General features: G+C 33.7%; 1 protein-coding gene across 2 annotated transcripts in view; it reads right to left on the bottom strand.

Annotated features, from left to right (window-relative positions):
* RIMS1 (regulating synaptic membrane exocytosis 1) overlaps positions 1 to 18,978 on the bottom strand; it is a 445,434-nt gene that overhangs the window by 235,346 nt on the left and 191,110 nt on the right. For both annotated transcript variants that reach the window (XM_090282657.1, XM_090282656.1), the window contains exons 3-4: positions 9,436 to 9,649; positions 5,936 to 5,947 (exon numbers count right to left, since the gene is read on the bottom strand). In XM_090282657.1, the coding sequence (XP_090138783.1) occupies positions 5,936 to 5,947; positions 9,436 to 9,649 (226 nt within the window). The remainder of the gene's footprint in view (positions 1 to 5,935; positions 5,948 to 9,435; positions 9,650 to 18,978) is intronic.

Raw genomic sequence — 18,978 nt, 5'->3', positions numbered from 1 at the left:
ATGACTATGTAATCCTATGAAAAGAGAATAAATGATGAAGAAAATAAATAGAGCCTAAGAGAAATGTAGGGCACTAAAATATGTGTAATAGGTTGCATAATGGAGAGAAAAAAAAAGATGAAAAAATATTCTAAGCAATAAGTGCCTAAAACTTCCCAAGTTTGATGCCAAACATTACATATCCAAGAAATTCAATGAACATAACAGGAACACATTGAGATCCATATCCAGACACATATACGTCATAGTAAATGTTGAAAGCCACAGGCAGAGAAACTCTTAAAAGCAGCAAGAGAAAATAAACTTATCATATCCAAGAGAATCTTAATAAGATTAATAGCTGAGTTATACACAAAAAGGGATGTCAGAGATTCTGGGATAATATATTCCAAATTCTAAAAGAAGAGGAAAAATCTTATAGAATAAAAATCGTATATGCAGCAAAACTATCTTCCAAAAATAAGGGTGAAATAATGATGTTTCAGAATAAACAAAGGCTGATAGAATTCATTGCTAGAAGACTCATCTTAAAGAAATTCCAAAAGAAGTCCTTAAGATTGAAAGTGACACTAGAGTGTAGTGTTAATTCAGATGAAAAAGACAACAAACTTTGGTAAAGATAATTATATACATAACTATAAAAGTATAATTTCATATTTCTTCTCCTTTATTATCTTAATGATTTAAAAATTGTATAAAATAATATTAATAGTATTTTGAAGCCTCTAAAACATAGAAATCAAATATATTTGACAAAATAACAGAATAAAGGAGGTGGGTGTAAGCAATTTGTATTGGTGTAAGGAAATGACACCAGATGGTAAATGAATCTACAGGTAGATGTGAGGAAAACCAGAAATAGTAAATAAAAACATTAATATAACAGCCCTTATAAATATATACATGTTCTTATTTCTTTTCTTTAAAAAACGTAAAATCATACAGTAATAATCATAACAATGCATTGCTGGATTTGTAGCATATATAGACATAAAACATATAACAATAATAGCACAAAAAGGGGAAAAGGTGAATAAAGCTCTATAGAGTTGTCATTTATATGTCTCACTGGAATTAAGGTAGTATAAATGTAAGGTAGATTCTTATAATTTAAGATATGTACTGGAAACCCTAGAGCCACTAAGAAAAAGCACTGAAAAGTACAGTAAAAAAAACAAAAAACCTGAAATAATTAAAATATGACTAAAAAAATACTTGTTTAATGTAAAAGAAAGCAATAGGAGAGGAACAAAGGAACAAAAATGAGATATAAAAAATATAAAATGGGAGACACAAATACAATCATGTCAAAAATAACAATAAATATAAATGGATTAAAGATCCAATCAACAGGCAAAGATTGTCAGGCTGAATTTTTAAAAAAAGATTTAAGTATGTACTGTCTAGACGAGATGTATTTTAGATTCAAGATAAAAATAGGATGAAATTAAAAGAATGAAAAAGGATATACCATGTAAATACAACTATAAGAGAACTGGAGTAGCTATACTAGTATCAGACAAAATAGGTTTTGCTCATGACTAATAATATACTTCCCACTTGTGGCAGCAATAATAAGGGGTCTATCTATTAATAAAATCTGTTGGATGGCAGACTTCAGGGATATATTGAAAGTTGGGTAGCAGAAGACAGAAAATCTGGTTGTTAGTCTTTATGTGTGTCTATTTGCATGCTACTAATAGCTCACATAACTCAAGAAAATGTCCCATGAATACTGAAAAAACATCCCTTTAAAGTCTGGGCTAGAGTTTCTGTGTTCATTTTGGACTTATGGCTGAATGACAAACTGAAGCTGCAAGTTCTCTTTACATGTATAAAAAATACTCTTTTCAATTAGCAATAAAAAAAAATCCCTTATTTTGTGTGCACCGTAGGGATAGCTAGTCTAGACAGACAGATATTAGATTCCAAGTTCACCTAAATTTAACAGAGCTCCTGTTCTGACTGATTTAAATAGATTAATAAGAACTTATGTAATTCTAACATAAGGAAAATAAAGAATCCACAGAGAAAAAAGAAGCTGAACTTCTAATACTTTGAATATGCTTGTCTTTTAAGAAAAAGGTATTCTCAAGACATTGCTGACTTAGAAGCATTTTTATGAAAGAACTTAAATCCACACAATCACAGGGAATCCTTGGAAATATCAAACTTTTGCTTAAAATCAGCTCCATGAAAAAAGCACAGTGAAATTTCATTTTATATCACATGAAACTTGATGGCTATGAAAAAAGAAAAAAAGCCAGACACTTATTGACAAGAATGTGGATAAATCAGAACCTTCAAACACTGCTGTGCAGCTGCTTGGGAAAACACTTTGTCAGTTCATCAAAACATTAAGCATGGAGTTATTATATGATCCTTCAAACCCACTCCTTTGTATATAGAGAAGAGATGCTCACAGAAAAACAAGGAGTTTGACCATGGTTCATCTTTTGCATTGTGAAAGCTTCCTTATACTAGAAGAGGCTACTTTTCTACACCCTGCCCCAATGCTCATAGTGCTACTATGCATCCATACTTAATATTGGTTTGTGAAATTGTAATTTCCAGAAACAGATCTTTCAAGTGTATAAACAATGATTTGGGGATAGAGGCAAAACCAGGATGATAATAAACTTCCTAATAATTATTGAATATTAGTAAACATTTCCAGAATGGTAATATTAAATATAAGATATTAAAATTTTATGTTCTTGTAAAATAGCACAGCAAATTCCTGAAACAGATTTGGAATGAAAATATAAAACTTTCTGAATTACCTAATATGAAAGTTTTTACAACTTGATGTTTTAGTCCCCTCTACGATAAGCACAACAAAATGAGAAGAGACACCTTGAGAAAGCTAAACTATTAAACTGCTTAGAGAAAGTTCTCCCCTTAACCCATCCTAAACATTTCTTTTTTGATATTTTTATCTCTCTTTATAAACTATCCTACTTAGGTCTGTGTTATTTTCTTGGGAAGACTTTCAACAGAACATTTTTGTGGAGAAATCCATTGTCAAAGCATCTGGAAAAATTAAAAGAGAACATGAAAGTGGGTCGAGGCAAACATTTATAGTTGCTTTTTTCAAAAGAACAAAGGTTGAAAATTATGATTGCATGGTTCACCATGCCATGGAATAAATATGGGTAACTATGAGAAGACATTTCATAATACAAATAAATATTTAATGCAATCATGCAAATCATTTAAAAAATTGGTTGGGAGTCTACTGAGTTGCTTGTCTTTATCTAACCCTAGCAAGAAATTTTTAAAAAATTATAATTTTGGTATTTAAGAGCAAAGTCTGTAATGGGGAAATTCTTTATGCTGTTAAGAATCAATCCTACTATGTATTACAGCTTATGATAAGGCCAGTTACAAACCCAGCACTGTACCATCTCACCCAGTCCTTATCTTTTATGAGCTTTTTATATGAAAACATAGTTGCTTCATCAACAAGTCAGTAAGCATAATTTCTAAAAAGAATACCAATTAAACTCCATGAGGAACCAGTTAGAAAAAAATAATGAGTCACCGGTTATTATCTTGATACAATGTTTTTTACATATGTTTAAAAGGTAGGTATGTGTAGCTTTCACATTCTTGAAAGAATAAAAAATTAGGTAGGGTTCTATTTTTCAGAGTATCATTGAGATTTATTACAAAATACTCATAACTTAAAACCCTGACACGTTTTTTGTGTGAAAATAAAGATTAACTTAAAATGTAGCAAGTTCATTTTTAGTTGCTGTATTCACAAATCAATCACCCCCCCACAAAAGAGTACTGATGATAATCAGAAAAGATTGAATTTGGAGGATTCCATTCAGCTGGTTTACAAACAGCAGTGTTAATGTTATCAGAGGAGTTATCTAAATTCAATACTCTGCCATCAAATAGAGAGTAAAACGACGACAAAAGCAATTTAAACCAGCTGTGGAAAATTTTGCAGTATCCCTATATATTTAGGCATAGGAGAGGACTTTAAATGAAGTGAATAATCATAAATTTACCTGTGAGAGTATGTATTTGTACAAAATAAACTTTTATTTTAAGCTATTACATATGTCAAATGCAAAGTGATTCTTTATGACAGACATTTTCTATATAAGCAAGTATACAATCTTCCAAGATATTATAAGATTTGATTTAAGGAAAGGCTTGTTTTAAAATAAAATACTGCCAGGATGCAAAATATGTGATCAATAATACTTTTTTGGACTTAATAAAAGGAATATTTATATATTAGTCATGCTGAGATCTTCATATCATATACATGAGTATTTTAGTCACATTTATTCACCAAATTAAGACTAAGAATTCATTAGTAGTATGTTGATTAAAAAGGGATTGCTTTTAGAAAAATTTCATTCGCCCTCATTCTCTTCCCCTTCCACTCATGCCAACACACACACAGACACACACACACACACACACACCTGTAAATTATAATTTCTTTTACAAGAACTGGATTCAGTTTCCTTGGATGAGAAAGGCAATTCATTGAACAACCTCAACAGGCTAAAATGCTTTTAATGAAATTATGACATATGACAAAGTACTTAAAAATAAATTGCTGATATATGCATTCTAATCAGAGAAGAAAATAATTGAAAGTGATTATATTTTAGAGGTCTTTCTACCCTATTCATAGCCTGAGAACCACAATGTTCACCTGAATTCTCACTGCACTGCCAGTAATCATAGTAAGCACAAATAACCTACCATTATGGGAAGTGCTGTTGAAGGGACAATGAGTCTGGTCAGCCCTACAGAAGTAGCTGAAGTCTTAACACCAGCATTATTATTTACCTAAACTTTTACTCTTTAAAAGAACTGAAAATGATCTACCTTCAAAGTAGACTCATCCAAAGTAATAACATTCATCAAATCAGAGGTGTGACATTCTAGTTACATTTTTCTAATACAGTATATTTTACATTAAAATAATAGCCCCCAGAATGACCTCATATACCACTAATGGTAACAGTAAACACATTCAGTGAAAACAAACTACCCTATGTATTTTTCAACCTGACTTATTTTTCATAGAAAAAAAATTGAACATATACTAGCATCAAGCTTAAAAATACACTTAATGTTTAATTTAGTGTCATGCTTGCTACTTATGCACTGCAGTACATCATTTAAACTTTAAAACACTTCAACAAAGGCAGCTAAGTTGATATACTGAACCCAAAATACTCACTAACTCAGTGCCATAGTGGGAAATCAATGAGCTATAGAGAAATTGTAATTGACACCAAATGTAAGTGCAGCATATGCACACAAAGGGCAAGCTGACTGAAAGTTCCACTTGGATCCTATCTTCCTGAGTGCAGCCTCTGTGGTTTCTACAGCTGATAAGCGTTAGAAGTTACCTTTCACTCCCCAATCCTGTAATTTCTATGCGTGAGGGAGAAATGTATAATATGGTTTAACATGACAACTCTGCTACTTGTGTTCTATAGAAAAATCACATTAGAGTTCTTGATTTTAATTATTTCTATTCTTCACTAAATCAGTGCATTCCATTCCTTCTGTAGTAAAGTTTTAAATTACCTGCCTATGCATCTGCTGTGTGCTGAGAAAGGGAGAGTCCCTTAGACTTTACTGTTCCCAACAGCAGATGGACTCATCAAAATTCAGAAAGTTAAGAGGACACATAAGTTCATAATGATTTAATTGTATTACAATATCACCATTCCCATGAGTTGAAACTACCTAGACTTCACCTACTAATAAAAAACTGTTATGTTTCTAGATATTCATTTCATTATTTTTTTCCCAGAGGAACTGGGAACAAGCTCATCTTAGCATATAGTTTCTTTGTGAAATATAGTGATTAACAATACTTGGTGTAACATTCACTTAATAAAATTCACATTATATAACAAATGATAGAAAAGAAATCATGGATTCTAACCACTTTGTCCTCCTTTGGGAAAGCATCCAAGGAAGCAGAGTAAAGAGAGGAAAAAGAGGAAGAGAAAAAACAAAAATAAGGCATATATTAATAAATAGATTTTTAAGAAAAACAATTATATGTCACTCTAATGTGTTAAAACACAGGTACATTGAAGAGTAAATTTTTAATCTCCCCCCAAATAATCAGTGTTCAATTTTTTATTATAAATGCACATGTATGAAACCTGCCATATGTTAGATACAAAAGGTGGGTGCTATAATTTTTTAGGATTTGTAGAATTTGGATTATTAAATGTACATTTAAATCATTCTTCATTTAGAAAACTTAATTCACTACCATATTTAATCTTCATATTAGTAAATGATATATTAAAATGCCTACATCTTGTATGAATAATTTTATCAAGTTACTGTTAAAATATTTATAGTTAGCAACTGAAATAAAATCTAAAAATGGAAAATGTAATAAGTAAAAGTGAAAACATACTTTAACTTTTTAATCATAAATTATTTCACAAGCAATATTTATTGGTAATATACATTTCAACATTTAACTGTCATACAAAAATAACTTTTTACATTGTTTCATTGTATCTTTAAGACTAAATATTTCAAAGTGTGTTTTATTTAACTTTTTTTGAATATTGTTTTCCAAAATTGATTGGGTTTAGTTTAATGAATGAACTACAGTAGGACAGGGTGTCTGCTCCCTAGCAGACCTCCTAGCTCAATTTCCTTTAAACACCTCTCCTTTGCAAAACCTGAGTTTCAGCCTAATAATTTTATTATATCAATGATTAACTATATTTCTACTAGTTTGCCTCAAACTTATAATGAAAAGTTAAACACATTCAACTACTATGGGCACTTGGCCAGCATTAACATTCAGCTGATTTGCACTCTAGAATATCATTCCCAGGTCTCATTTGTGAGAATTCATTCCAAACAGTATGTTTAAAAATATTAAACAAGGGAAAATTATCAAATAGGTCTTGAGCACTTTTTATGTGCCAGACAATATCTTAATCCGAGGTTATTCTAGAATGGTTTTAAGGGGGCATACAAGGATTAATTAAAACTAATAACTGTTAGAAGGAAAACAGAAAACTTATGTGGTCATGAGAATAAAACCTAAAAAAATGCATTTCGGAAATAACTAATTGTAATTATTTTGATTGAATTCTTATAACAACACATAGAGTAATTATCACTACCCAGTGCCATAAGAAAAAAAGCTGTTGTTTAGAGAATATAATTATCTTTCCAAGGCCAAAAAGATAATAGTAAGCTCACCTTAAAGTATAATAATATATCTATTTTACTGAATGTTTTAATTCCACTGGAAAAGATTATAGAATAACCCACTTACAACTCAGATACACTACCAAAGAATACAATGTTGATCGGGATGTTCATTTTAATTTCAACTGTGATTTTCCAAGTTAAGATGATGTTAAGAGTGCTTAAAGCACTCTTGTTATTTTTAAATAACTTTGAATTAAGTTAATGTCTATACATAATTAGATAATGTGTGAAATTCTTTAAACAAACAATAGGAATTATTTAAGTATATGATAATCTTAACTTCCACGTTACATTGCAGACCTATATCAAAGAAAACTCCCACAGACATCCCTATATATAATCCCACTGTACTAACATTAGGAATATAATACAGTACAATATTAAAATGTGTTCTAAACTAAGCATTTATTCAAATTAATTTAGTATTTCACAAATTATAATATTAAATCCTTGATATTAGCATCCTAGTGCCTCACAAACTTGAATATATTTACAGCACTGGCATTATGGAAGAGTAGCTATTATTTAAGTTGACTAAGGAAACTACATCAAGTGAGACTACACCTCATAGAAAAAAAAAAGTCAAAATAACCCAATTTAAAAAATGTATTTGCACATACTCTTTAAAAACCTGAATAAGTTCGATGAGTTAAACTTGGCACTATATTTCTTTAATATGACATGAAATTATTCTCACGGAGGCTAATCATAGTTTAGGTACTGAACAGGGACCGGCCTGGTATGGGTCTGCCTCAGGGTGGCCTGTGGTGTGTGGGTTCTTGACCTCATGTAGGAAAGATTTCACAACGTGAGCCAGGTGATTTTGAAAGTATGCTTACTAAGGCTGGGGATAGTGAAACAAAGGAAGGCCTTTGGGTAGAAGAAGTAACAGGTGAGAGCAGGCAATGCTCTGCTTTGGCTCCTTAGAAAAGTTACAGGAAAGGAGTGAGACAAGGCAGGGCTGCTGTTACTCACGGGGAAGTGAAGGTCACAGAGACAGAAGTGAGCCAAGGAGGAGCTGGTGTTAGCTCATTGGGAAGTGGGAGAAAAGGGGGCCTTGGGGACGGGTTTAGGGGGTAAGCCCTGGTCAAGCTGCCACTGCCCACTGTCTGCTGGCTGCAAGTTTCCTGGGGACCCTTAGAGTTTAGGAGGAAGTAAAAAATGTTCATGCCCTGGAAGGGGCATGGGAGTGCTCTAGAGTGAGCCAGCCCTGAGTCTTTATCTGGAGGGCTTTTTACCTTTTTTCTGTGGGTGAGAATCTTAGGAGAGGCTTTTAGCCAAATATTCATAATTTTTCCAGGTACATTTTTAATATGCTAATATGCCAAAATGAGCACATAGGGAGGTTTAAGAACATTTTTTTGTCCATTATACTGTTTTACTTTTATCTTGGGTCTTTTTGGCTTTAATGGGGTTTTCTGTTGTTTCCCTGACTTACTCTGTCCTTGGGTTTAGCTGGCACAAATGGCATTAATTCTGTCTCTGATCTCTATTTTCCCAGACCAGGGAGATTTAAACTATGTATCCTTTGGTTAAGGAAGAGAGGTATAAACCATTTGCTCTGGAGTGTCCTTGGTTAGGGGAGAAAAGTTCTTGCGATTCACCAGCCAGCTGGCTGTAAGTTACTCAAACTGTTTAGCCTTGTTTAATTTTTTTGTCTCAAGTTTCCCCATTCCACTTACCCAAGAAATTCCCTAGCTTCTTACTATCCTGTCACAGTTTTATATATATTATTATCTTTAGTTAAATTTAATGCAACACAGTTCACTTTGAATTTTACCTTCATTCAGTCTGAAACCAAAGTTGCAGAAGCTAAAGTAGGAGTTTGTTCTATTTTGTTTTTCACAAGAACTGCCATAATAACTTTCAAGAAATTTACAATTCATGTTACTACATCTACATTTACTACATTCTTCAGAAAATATTTACTCCTATGGATAAATCAGTTGGTTTTGAATGGGAATCATTTATTAAGATAGACACATACAGAAGCTATCTTTTTATGAATTATTTTCATAACTACTCCACTACTATAAACCTTATGAAAAGCAAAAGAACCAAAGGGGAGGGGCATATTCATGTGTACATTTATGCATGCATCTGCTCTCTAACACGCAAGGGCTGTTTCTGCTTAGGAGGTGTACGAATTGATATCTGCATTCAGAATTTCCCTCACACCCCCAGAATACTCACGTTGTTCGATCGTAGAGACACACGGCCTCCGCAGCGGGCGCAGAATTTGGTGCGGCAGTAGGAGCAGAGATGGCCGCACCCATCAGCAAACTTTGTTTTATGACAGATTCCACAAGTCGGAGCATCATCTTTGTGCTCGCCTTGGTAACGCCGTGCTTCTTCCCCTATTTTTCTTACTTGCTCCTTATAGCTTTCAAATTGTTGATGCAGTCTCCTGGCAAAAGAGGGAATGGTCACAAACTAAAATAAAAGAAAACTAAGTAAAATGGCAGACAAGAAACATGTTTTTTTTTCCTAACAGAAGCATAGCTATTTGAACTAAATCAAAACGTACAAAGCAACTTCCCCTACTAATCTTACATATAAAGGTAAGGAATATATTAGCGTGTATACTATTAGTTGTAGTTTTGCTTACCAGAACTGAACCAGACAGATGTAAGTAGACTCTATATAACCAGTGTTTGTTCCCAAAAGTGGAATTCATGTACCCACTCTGAGCCTCTGCTTCTTTCAGACGGTATTTCAACTGGGTCTCAACACTTTCCACTCATGTGTGTTTATAACTGAAGCAAAAGTTACACAAAATTCTTAGCCTATCTATAGATGTTGTACTCTAATATTTTCTATCTTACACTAAGTTTAATACTGATAACTATTTTTAAAAAGTCTGTCATAGTAAATTGATTCCATGACCTACTATTTATGCATGATCCATACTTAGAAAAAGACTGTTTTAAACTATATTGTTAGGCAACCTGTCTTCCACAAAATCCTTCACCCCATTCCTGCAGACCATTTATTTTGTATCAAGTATTTCATACAATATACAGAATGATAGCTTATACGTTATATTTGGGCTTGCTAGTTCTTCCAAGTCACATTAAAAGCTCTAAACCACACCCTTTAAATATTCAGATTTTTACATACCACACTTTTGCTTGGATCTCTCTGAGGTTATACGGATGAGAGTTGCTACTACCCTTTATTGATAACTCCTGGTGGTGGGACAACCAAAATCATTGAGGCAAATGATCTCCCATAAGAATATTCACATTTATATGATTCAAGTCTCCTCCTCTCCCATTAGTACGAATCCCTCAATCTTAAATACTACAAGTAGACACTGTTAGCTGTTCTGTATAGAACATCAGAATATCCAGTGACTCCCCAGTAAAAGGATGCTTAGTTTTATAAATGAGAACTGAGAGTCTTCCTAGACCTAGCCAACACTCATTGGCTATTAAATCAACAGAAAAGCTCCTGGGAAGTGACTCATCAAATATATCTGTGTATCTGAGCTGGTTTGCTCAACGTGAGTATTCCCTAGGACACAGAGTATACACATGCTATTGTTAATTCAGGCAGCTAGCTTGATGCACCGCATCTAATGCAACTGTGGGGAACTGGCTCCCTGGAAACAGAACCAAGTGAGGTAAGTCTGCCATCGAGGTGCTGGGATTTCATTATGTTTTCCTTTTAACATCAAGGGCTTTTGAGCTGAAATTTACTGATTACTTTTAAAATTCTGAAATCCCTTTCCTGCTTTGCCCGTTGACACTTTTTTTCCTATTTAATACCCTTATTTAAAGCAAATATACTTGCGCTAGCACATAAAATAGTTTAGAATCTGAAACCTTTCCAATGGAGACTAGTTAAGTCAGAAGGATATAGTGATATGTTACTTAATAAATGCAAGAATATTTGATCAATTTATTAAAATTATTTGATATGTTACTTTTTTTATAGTTTAAACACTGTTAATTTAGGATCAAGTTGGTAAAAGAAAACCATGATTATCTATTTCAAAAATAATCATACAAAATAGCACTGACAATCCTAAAGCTTCTATTAAAGAAAATAATTGTGAAGAAATGGGAGTAAGACAAAATCTTGGATCCAAGAAACTGAAATAAACTCTAAGTATAGAGGGAGTCCATGTATAAATATTTATTGTTAGAACCACCAAATCAAATCTACTTACGTATAAGTGAGAAGGAAAAAGCTAGGCTAAGGAAAAAGTTTTCCTATAAACTTATTTTGTAATGCATAACATGATTTAATACGGGTGTTGACAAACTTTATGGTAAGAGGCCAGATTGTAAATATTTTAGCACTTGAAGGCCACATAATCTCTGTTGCCACTCTACTGCTATAAAAAGATAATATACATAATAATAAATGTGACAATGTTCCAATAAAACTTTATTACCAAAACAGATGGTAGGCCAGTGAAGGGGTTTGACAATTCCTGATAGTATATGCTTTAGGTTGTACTAAGATATAGTAGTTTGAAATTCAAAGTCTCTTTGATTTGTTAAATTTAAATATAAGACTTTTATCCATCCTCTAGGGCCCATTCAAAAGGCCTTCTATTTCAGGAACCCTTTTATGCAATATATGTTTGCAAAGCACTGACCACTGAGATGAAACCTAACTTTACTGCCATCTAGTTGCATTTCATTTGGTTTATCATTGGCAACTTTGTTTTTATTTACCGTATTTTATTACTATTTCTGAAAATGACACCCGTCTTCTACCAAACAGTAAATTGACATGTACTGAGGCTCTATGACCAAGAATCTGTTTGAACTTTTGTACAGGTGACTGAAAATAAAATTTTAGTTAGATAGCCACCAAGAATAACTGAAATAGAGCACATAATATCCAACCTAGTAGAGGGAAAAACATGCATAAGAAGAAAATCAATCCACAGTAGACAAAATGGTATACAAAGCAGGACAATTAGAAATTATGGTATGTGATGGTAGTCCAACCCAAGTTCTTGTCAACCTGTCCAACACATTTCCTTGTGACATTATAAAAGCAGCAGATAGTATAAAAGAAAGAAGAAAGAAAGAGAAGTAGGGTAGGGGGTGGGGAAGGAGATAGGAGCCATACTCATTACTCCCACTTTCTGAAAATCTACCTGCTCTATAACTTCTGCAATGTTCTACTGAACTGTCACTTAAAATCCAACCTTAATGCACTTTTTTTTCAATTTGTATTCCCCTTACAGTACTCTGATATCTCACACTGTTAAGATGTTGTCCTCACAATAAATATGCCTTTGGAATCAGGGTACTGGGAGTGAAACCATAAACAGCATATTTATTTTTTATCTGATGTTTTAATGCTCTAATCCATATCAAATATGTGATAGGTTTGATTATAAATAATAAATGGAAATACATATTTTATTATATGGTATTACAGTAAATGCAGGACTGCAAATGTAAAATCTTTTTGTAAAATTTATTTGTACATTTCAATTTTAGAATTAACGATATATTATTATTGATTGGCTAGGTTGATAAAATACATGATCACAAATCTTACATTTAAATTATCTAAATAGAAAATGGATAATGTTATAAAATATGCAAGGCTTTCAAAAGAAAATTGTTGATGTAGAAACCTTGGTTTTCTCCCTGGATGTTTTTCATTGTTTCACTATGTAAAATCATCACATTACTATCTGTACACTCCATTCCAGAAGCTCCACGATTCCAGATGTAAATAAATTGGGTAATTAATGGCATATATTTGAAAAAAAATAAAGATGAATGCCTAATAAGGTATATATTATTCTTTAAATGTCTAAAACTGAAAATCATCCTAAAATGCAAAATAAGTAATTTAAACAGGAAATTATTAATGACATTCTTACCAGCTAAGTAGTTGTTGATCACTTACTGTAAATAAGGCACACAGAATGATGCTAAGTGACTGGTAATAGTAAAATGCAGAGAAGTCTTTGTAACTGTCACGGCATCTCGCTTATTTCTATTTTGTGTTTTTCCTTCTTCCATTCCTGAAATGGTCACAAGCCAGAAGAAAACAATTCCACCTTTCTTCCTGGCTTTCCTTTGTGAAGCCTAGGCTAGATTTTCTGGGAGGAGGAGGGGATGGGATGCAGTGCTTCCAAATTTCAAAAGCTTAAGTGGCAGGTTCCGAGGGAGCGCTTTCCGAAAAATGAAGAGAGGAGCAGAGATCAGAGTAGTTTCCACATGACACCCTAAACTAGAGAATTACTTCAGGATTTGAATACAACGGCAGAAAGGCACAGGTGCTGAAAACAACGTGCATGGCCTATGTTTCCCTTCCCAATCCTGGCACAGAACACACAGACTAGGGTTCCGGCAAAGGCCCGTGAAGTTAGTGACATGGAGATTAAAGCCAGGAGGGTTCTTCAGAGACCTAGAGGATGTCCAGGAGAGAGCCCTGATGATAACTGAAATTAAACATCTTGCTAGCCTGATACAGGATTGGAAGATTACTTTATTTTTTACTTCATGTTCTATTATCAAAAAAATTCACAATACCCTCAACTCTAAAGCACTGTTCTTGACTCCAAGGCATGTACAGACTAGTTAGGGAGTAAGTGATATGTAAACATAAGTTAGTACTTTGTAGCAATGCATACCAAGTGACAAAGAATGGAAGTAATCCCTGGCTGGTGTGGCTCAGTGGATTGAGTGCTTGCCTGCGAACCAAAGGGTCACTAGTTCAATTCCCAGTCAGGGCACATGCCTGGGTTGTGGGCCAGGTCCCCAGTTGGGGGTGCGCAAGAGGGAAATACACATTGATGCTTCTTTCCTTCTCTTTCTCCCTCCTTTCCCCTCTTTCTAAAAATAAAATAAATAAAATATATTTTAAAAAAGAGTGGAAGTAAGTCAGTCAGAAGAGAGTAATAATTTTATGTTAAATGATCAGGCAGATTTCTTTCACTTAGTTGGTCAAAAACATGTTCCTAGATAATTTGGAACTTGGACTATTCTCTAAAATAATAAAAATATGGCACATGTTAGTGTTAATAGAATAACTAAAGCAAACAAATAAGGAAGTATGCCAAGATAACAGTAATTGTGAATGCTCTCAGACTTCTCAGAAATATAGGTGAAATCAATTTACCCCTTAAAATCTGTGAATATCGACAAATAAGCATCAGTTTATTTGTTTTACTGCATGACAGCTCAATAATCATACATAAATGACTGTGAAATGAAAACATGTATGCACTTAAAAAATGGTTTCTTAGGCCCAAAACACATTTGTCTCTTTTTTTAGTGACACTTTCTCTTCACTTGTACTCTGTTACAGAGAGGAGCAGTAAAATTCCACTACATTTCAATAATGACTAACTTTTTCAATGATAATTAGAAATAATGACTCCTTATATCAGAACTGAGTTGAAAATAATTAACATCACAACCTTTTAAGCAAAAAGATTAAGTAATAGAATTTGGTGCTACAAAATTGTTGGATGGAAGACAGGAGCAGAGTCTTGGCTAGATCTCGAGGAATGACATCCAAACGAAAGCACAAGACCAGCTACTAAAGCTCCTCAATAAAAAAGCTGCAGAGCAGAAAGCCATTCTCCAAACAGCTGGTGCTAGAATCCCACCAGCACACTGAGGTGCTCTGATCTGGATGCCCAACCACAGCACATTGAACCTGCCAGGGAGACCCACAAAACAAATGCTCAGTGTGCTGCTGTGGCCCTCCACGCAGCTCAGTTTCAAGTCAGGTTTCATGGAAGCACACTTGAATGTTGGACCCTAAATTACATCGGGGATCCTAGCTGTAAAAGAGTCTATAAAGATGTTGTGAGACCCAGTTTTCCACTTTAGCTACAGTCGTCTGATTTATGTCAAATTTCTTAACTTCTTAATGTTTAAAATTCCACTGCACCCAAGGTGAGCAACATCTAAATCTAGGATTTCCCTTGATAAAAATAATCTTCATCACATAACTGAATTTTAATCATAAATGAAAAAGGTTGGCATTACCTGTATGAAAATATGCTGAAAAAGTTTCTAATATTATATATTTTAATCTGATATCTATCAATGTTTAAAACTTAAAATTTTAAGAATCACAGATATAGGTACATATTAGTATTTTTATCTTCTGAAAATAACCATAGTAAGGGTTAGAAGGGCAGGATGAATAGGTGGAACACAGGAGTTTTAGGAAAATCAAACTATTCTGCACAATACTATAGTGGCGGATACATGTCATTATACTTTTGTCCAAATCCATAGATTAGGATTAGGGTTCACAGCACCAAGAGTGAACTCTAAAATAGACTATGGACTTTGGGTGACAATGATGTATCCATGTAGGTTAATCAATCGTAACAAATGTACCACTCTTGGGGGATGCTGATAATGGAAAAGTTAATGGATGTGTAGGGGCAGGGGATATATGGAAAATTGCTGTACCTCCCTCACAATTTTGCTGTGAATCTAAAACTGCTCTAAAAAATAAAGTCTGTGGGAAGTTCAACCTCAAGAGAAGGTTGTAATGTATATTATATACAGAATATGTACATACTATAAACATTTCAGTAATATAGGCATTTACCACAGATATTATTGGGTAATTTCTAAAAATCACTACAGTTAAGAAAATATTTGTCAGCTTGCATCTAACCCATACTTAGACTTTAGTTTAAAAGTATACCTTTTACTTACTGCAAATGTCCAGCAGATGGCAGTAAAGACTTTTATTTTTACATTTAATTCCTTTATAGTTATTTAAAATATTTTTTTTCAATGTGTTAAAGAAAATTAGTACAATCAGCAGGAGGTGTAATTTATTAGGAAAAAAATGTGTTTTCAGAGGTGGCTGGAAAAGAACAAAAGAGAAAATTTTCAAGTGCAGAAATTTCTGCTCTTTTGTGGAGGGCCCTCATTCTAAATGCCCTTTAAAAAATTGTATGTTAGGGATTTTGTTTTATATTTTTCTTTCCTTTTTTTTGTCCCCCATTTAGCATTGTTAAAAATATAGTTCATCCAATCAGTATCCTACAGTGTTCCAAAAGCCCTGAGAGATGACACTTAGGGAAAATAAGAGCATAACTGATGATTAGCTATTAGTGTTTTATAGCCCGTTACTTCAGTCAAGCATTTATTTTTAATTCCACTTTCAATTTACCATAGGAGGCTACTCCTGAGTAAGCAAGCACTGAGTGAAGACATCTCAGGACACGGAGCCCACTGGCATACATTTAAATTTTTGTTTCCCTTCATCTCCCAGGAAAACACCTTCACTGTGTTCCTGAACGTGGGAGTGAGGAGGCACTGCATGTACAGAAGCTGTGTGTCTTAGGGCCTAGAAATATTGTTTCTAGATTATAAAACAGTATCAATGCTTTCTAATATTTGAGACAGACTAGAGGTTTAAAACTGAAAATCTGGCACGAGAAGGAACATTTTAATACTTTGACGAACAGGTTATCTCATTCACAGCACAGTTTAATAGAAGAAAAGCAAGTGAAAGGAAGAGAAACCGAAAGTAGTATACTAAGTAGGAATACAATTTTAGAAAGGCTTGTGAAGTCAATGTTTAAGAAAATAATCTAACAAGTAATGTGGATGCCTGCCATTCCTATGATAAATAATGAAATTCACTCATATTAAATACCATAGATTTAATTAGATTCCATGTGAACTTTTCCAAAATGTGTCATTTGATCATGCTAATCTACTTCATACATAAAAGGCAAACTCCATGTGTTGCCAATTTGGAAGAAGGTGGTGTCTACAAATATGATCAAGCCAGTGTTCAGAAATCAGTTCATGTCTGCATCTTCTGGAATGCCCAACACACTCTAAATCTTGTTTTTGCTGTATTCTTGACTATTTTCACCAGACTTGCTATGTTTTAGTACTATAGGGAGAGAAAAAAGAAAAACCAAGCTCACTCTAAAACTGGGCGCTTTTTGGAAGGGATTAAATATAATAGTTTAAGCACAAGTCTTAGGTTGGCCTGCTCAGAATCAAATCTGGCTGAAGTTTTAGCTTCATGACCATAAAAAAAAAATTATTTAAACTCTATTCCTCAATTTCCTCAATTTTGAACTGGTGATAATGGCAGCTGCCTAGGATTATTGGGAGGGTTATTGAGATAATCAATGTTAAGTGCTTAGCACAGTGCTTAGCACATGGTAAGAGCTCAATAAATGTGAGCTATTATTATTAACCATAGACATAGATAATACATGAGGTAAGAAAGTACTTTGCTTTTAAGTTTCTGAGTACATTTAGCTGATAACTTCAGTATGGAGCTATGACTGGCAAGATTTCCTGGCATATAGGTACCAATATGACTGACTTGGATCACCTATCAGTATACTGCTGATCAGGGGCATAAAGGTCACCTTCTAAGATGAAATTCAGAGAGAAAGGTGAGCCCAGAAGTATACTTTGGTTTGTGGAAAGTCCAGGATACAAACACTGGAAGGGGACGCACACATCTGAAAATTTTCTCAGCATTTTTATGGTCATTGCCAATTCATATAAACAGAAAAAAAAAAAAAAGAAATGAGATTCTGAAATCTGAATTTTCAAAAGAAATACCATCCTTAAGTTATTTTAAACTGAGAAATAAAATTGCCCAAATCACAATTAATCCCAATGCTCTAAAACAGTCTATAAATAGTCTATATAGAAGACTTTTGACCTGTCAAAAAGTTTTCCCTTTCACTTTTAATGTCTGATAAATTTGTGCACATTGAGTGTATCCTTATTAGTGAGTTAACCACATTTTACTGCTTGTTCTTTTGAATGTTAAAATATTATCTGGGATGTGCTGGCTAAGGTGGCTTTCAATATAAGTTGGACAAAGGATCATTACCTTACACTTGTAATATTTGATCAGAACAATTCGTTTAGAATGTCAATAGCCCCATAAAGCCCAGTGAACTGCTTTGTTTCCCAGAAATCACAAAATCATGGGGAGTAAATGACAAGTACAATGTCCCTTAACTTCAGGACATGTAATCACTCTGTCTTGGTGGACAAATTCTACATTGGTCAAGCTTAGTGCTTACCCATTCCAGTTCCCAGGTTCTCAACTATTCCTCCTGCAACATCTCTGTCTTACCTGGTCAGAGGTTCTGTACCACCTACTTATCTCTAGAGAGGGGGTAGTGAAGACATGTTAACCCTCCTTTGGGTACAGAAGTCATGTCCCCAGGAAGTCAGTGCACCATGTCTCTTTGGTTTTGGATTCAGTCTACATATTCACCAATACTTGACATGACAGCAGAGCTCAGGGGCTCTAAGGCTAAATTTGCTGGGTTCAAATTTATTCTAGGCTCTTCCTCTTACTAACTTTGTGTCTGGGCAAGTTATTTAACCGTCTAAGACCCCAATACTTCATCTGTAAAATGCAGATGATAATGCCTACCTACTGCAGGGTTGTTTTGAGGATTAAAATAGCTAAAATATATAAAGCGCACAGGAAGGGGTTGCACAATTAGTAAGTGCTCTGTAAAATATTAGCTATTTTTATGATGTACCGAGAAAACACTGAACAAAGTGAGATAAAGTATCTGCTTTTTTTTCTGTTACATCTAACATTATATAATAGATTACAATATGTAAGTATTGTAATCTATGAAATAAAATGTCTAGGTTGAATTCAGACTTTTCAAAGCAGCACCAGCAAGTACACTACTTTTAAAGCCTAAATTAAAGATCTGAGAAATAGAAATTTATTCCATAAAAGCTTCCTCTTTTTCATTTTTAAAAAGCA

Source organism: Furipterus horrens, unplaced genomic scaffold (assembly GCF_987537825.1).
Source record: "Furipterus horrens unplaced genomic scaffold, mFurHor1.1.pri manual_scaffold_6, whole genome shotgun sequence".
Classification (NCBI taxonomy): domain Eukaryota; kingdom Metazoa; phylum Chordata; class Mammalia; order Chiroptera; family Furipteridae; genus Furipterus; species Furipterus horrens.
Note: the sequence above shows the minus strand (reverse complement) of the source record. Positions and strands in the feature narration are given on the sequence as shown.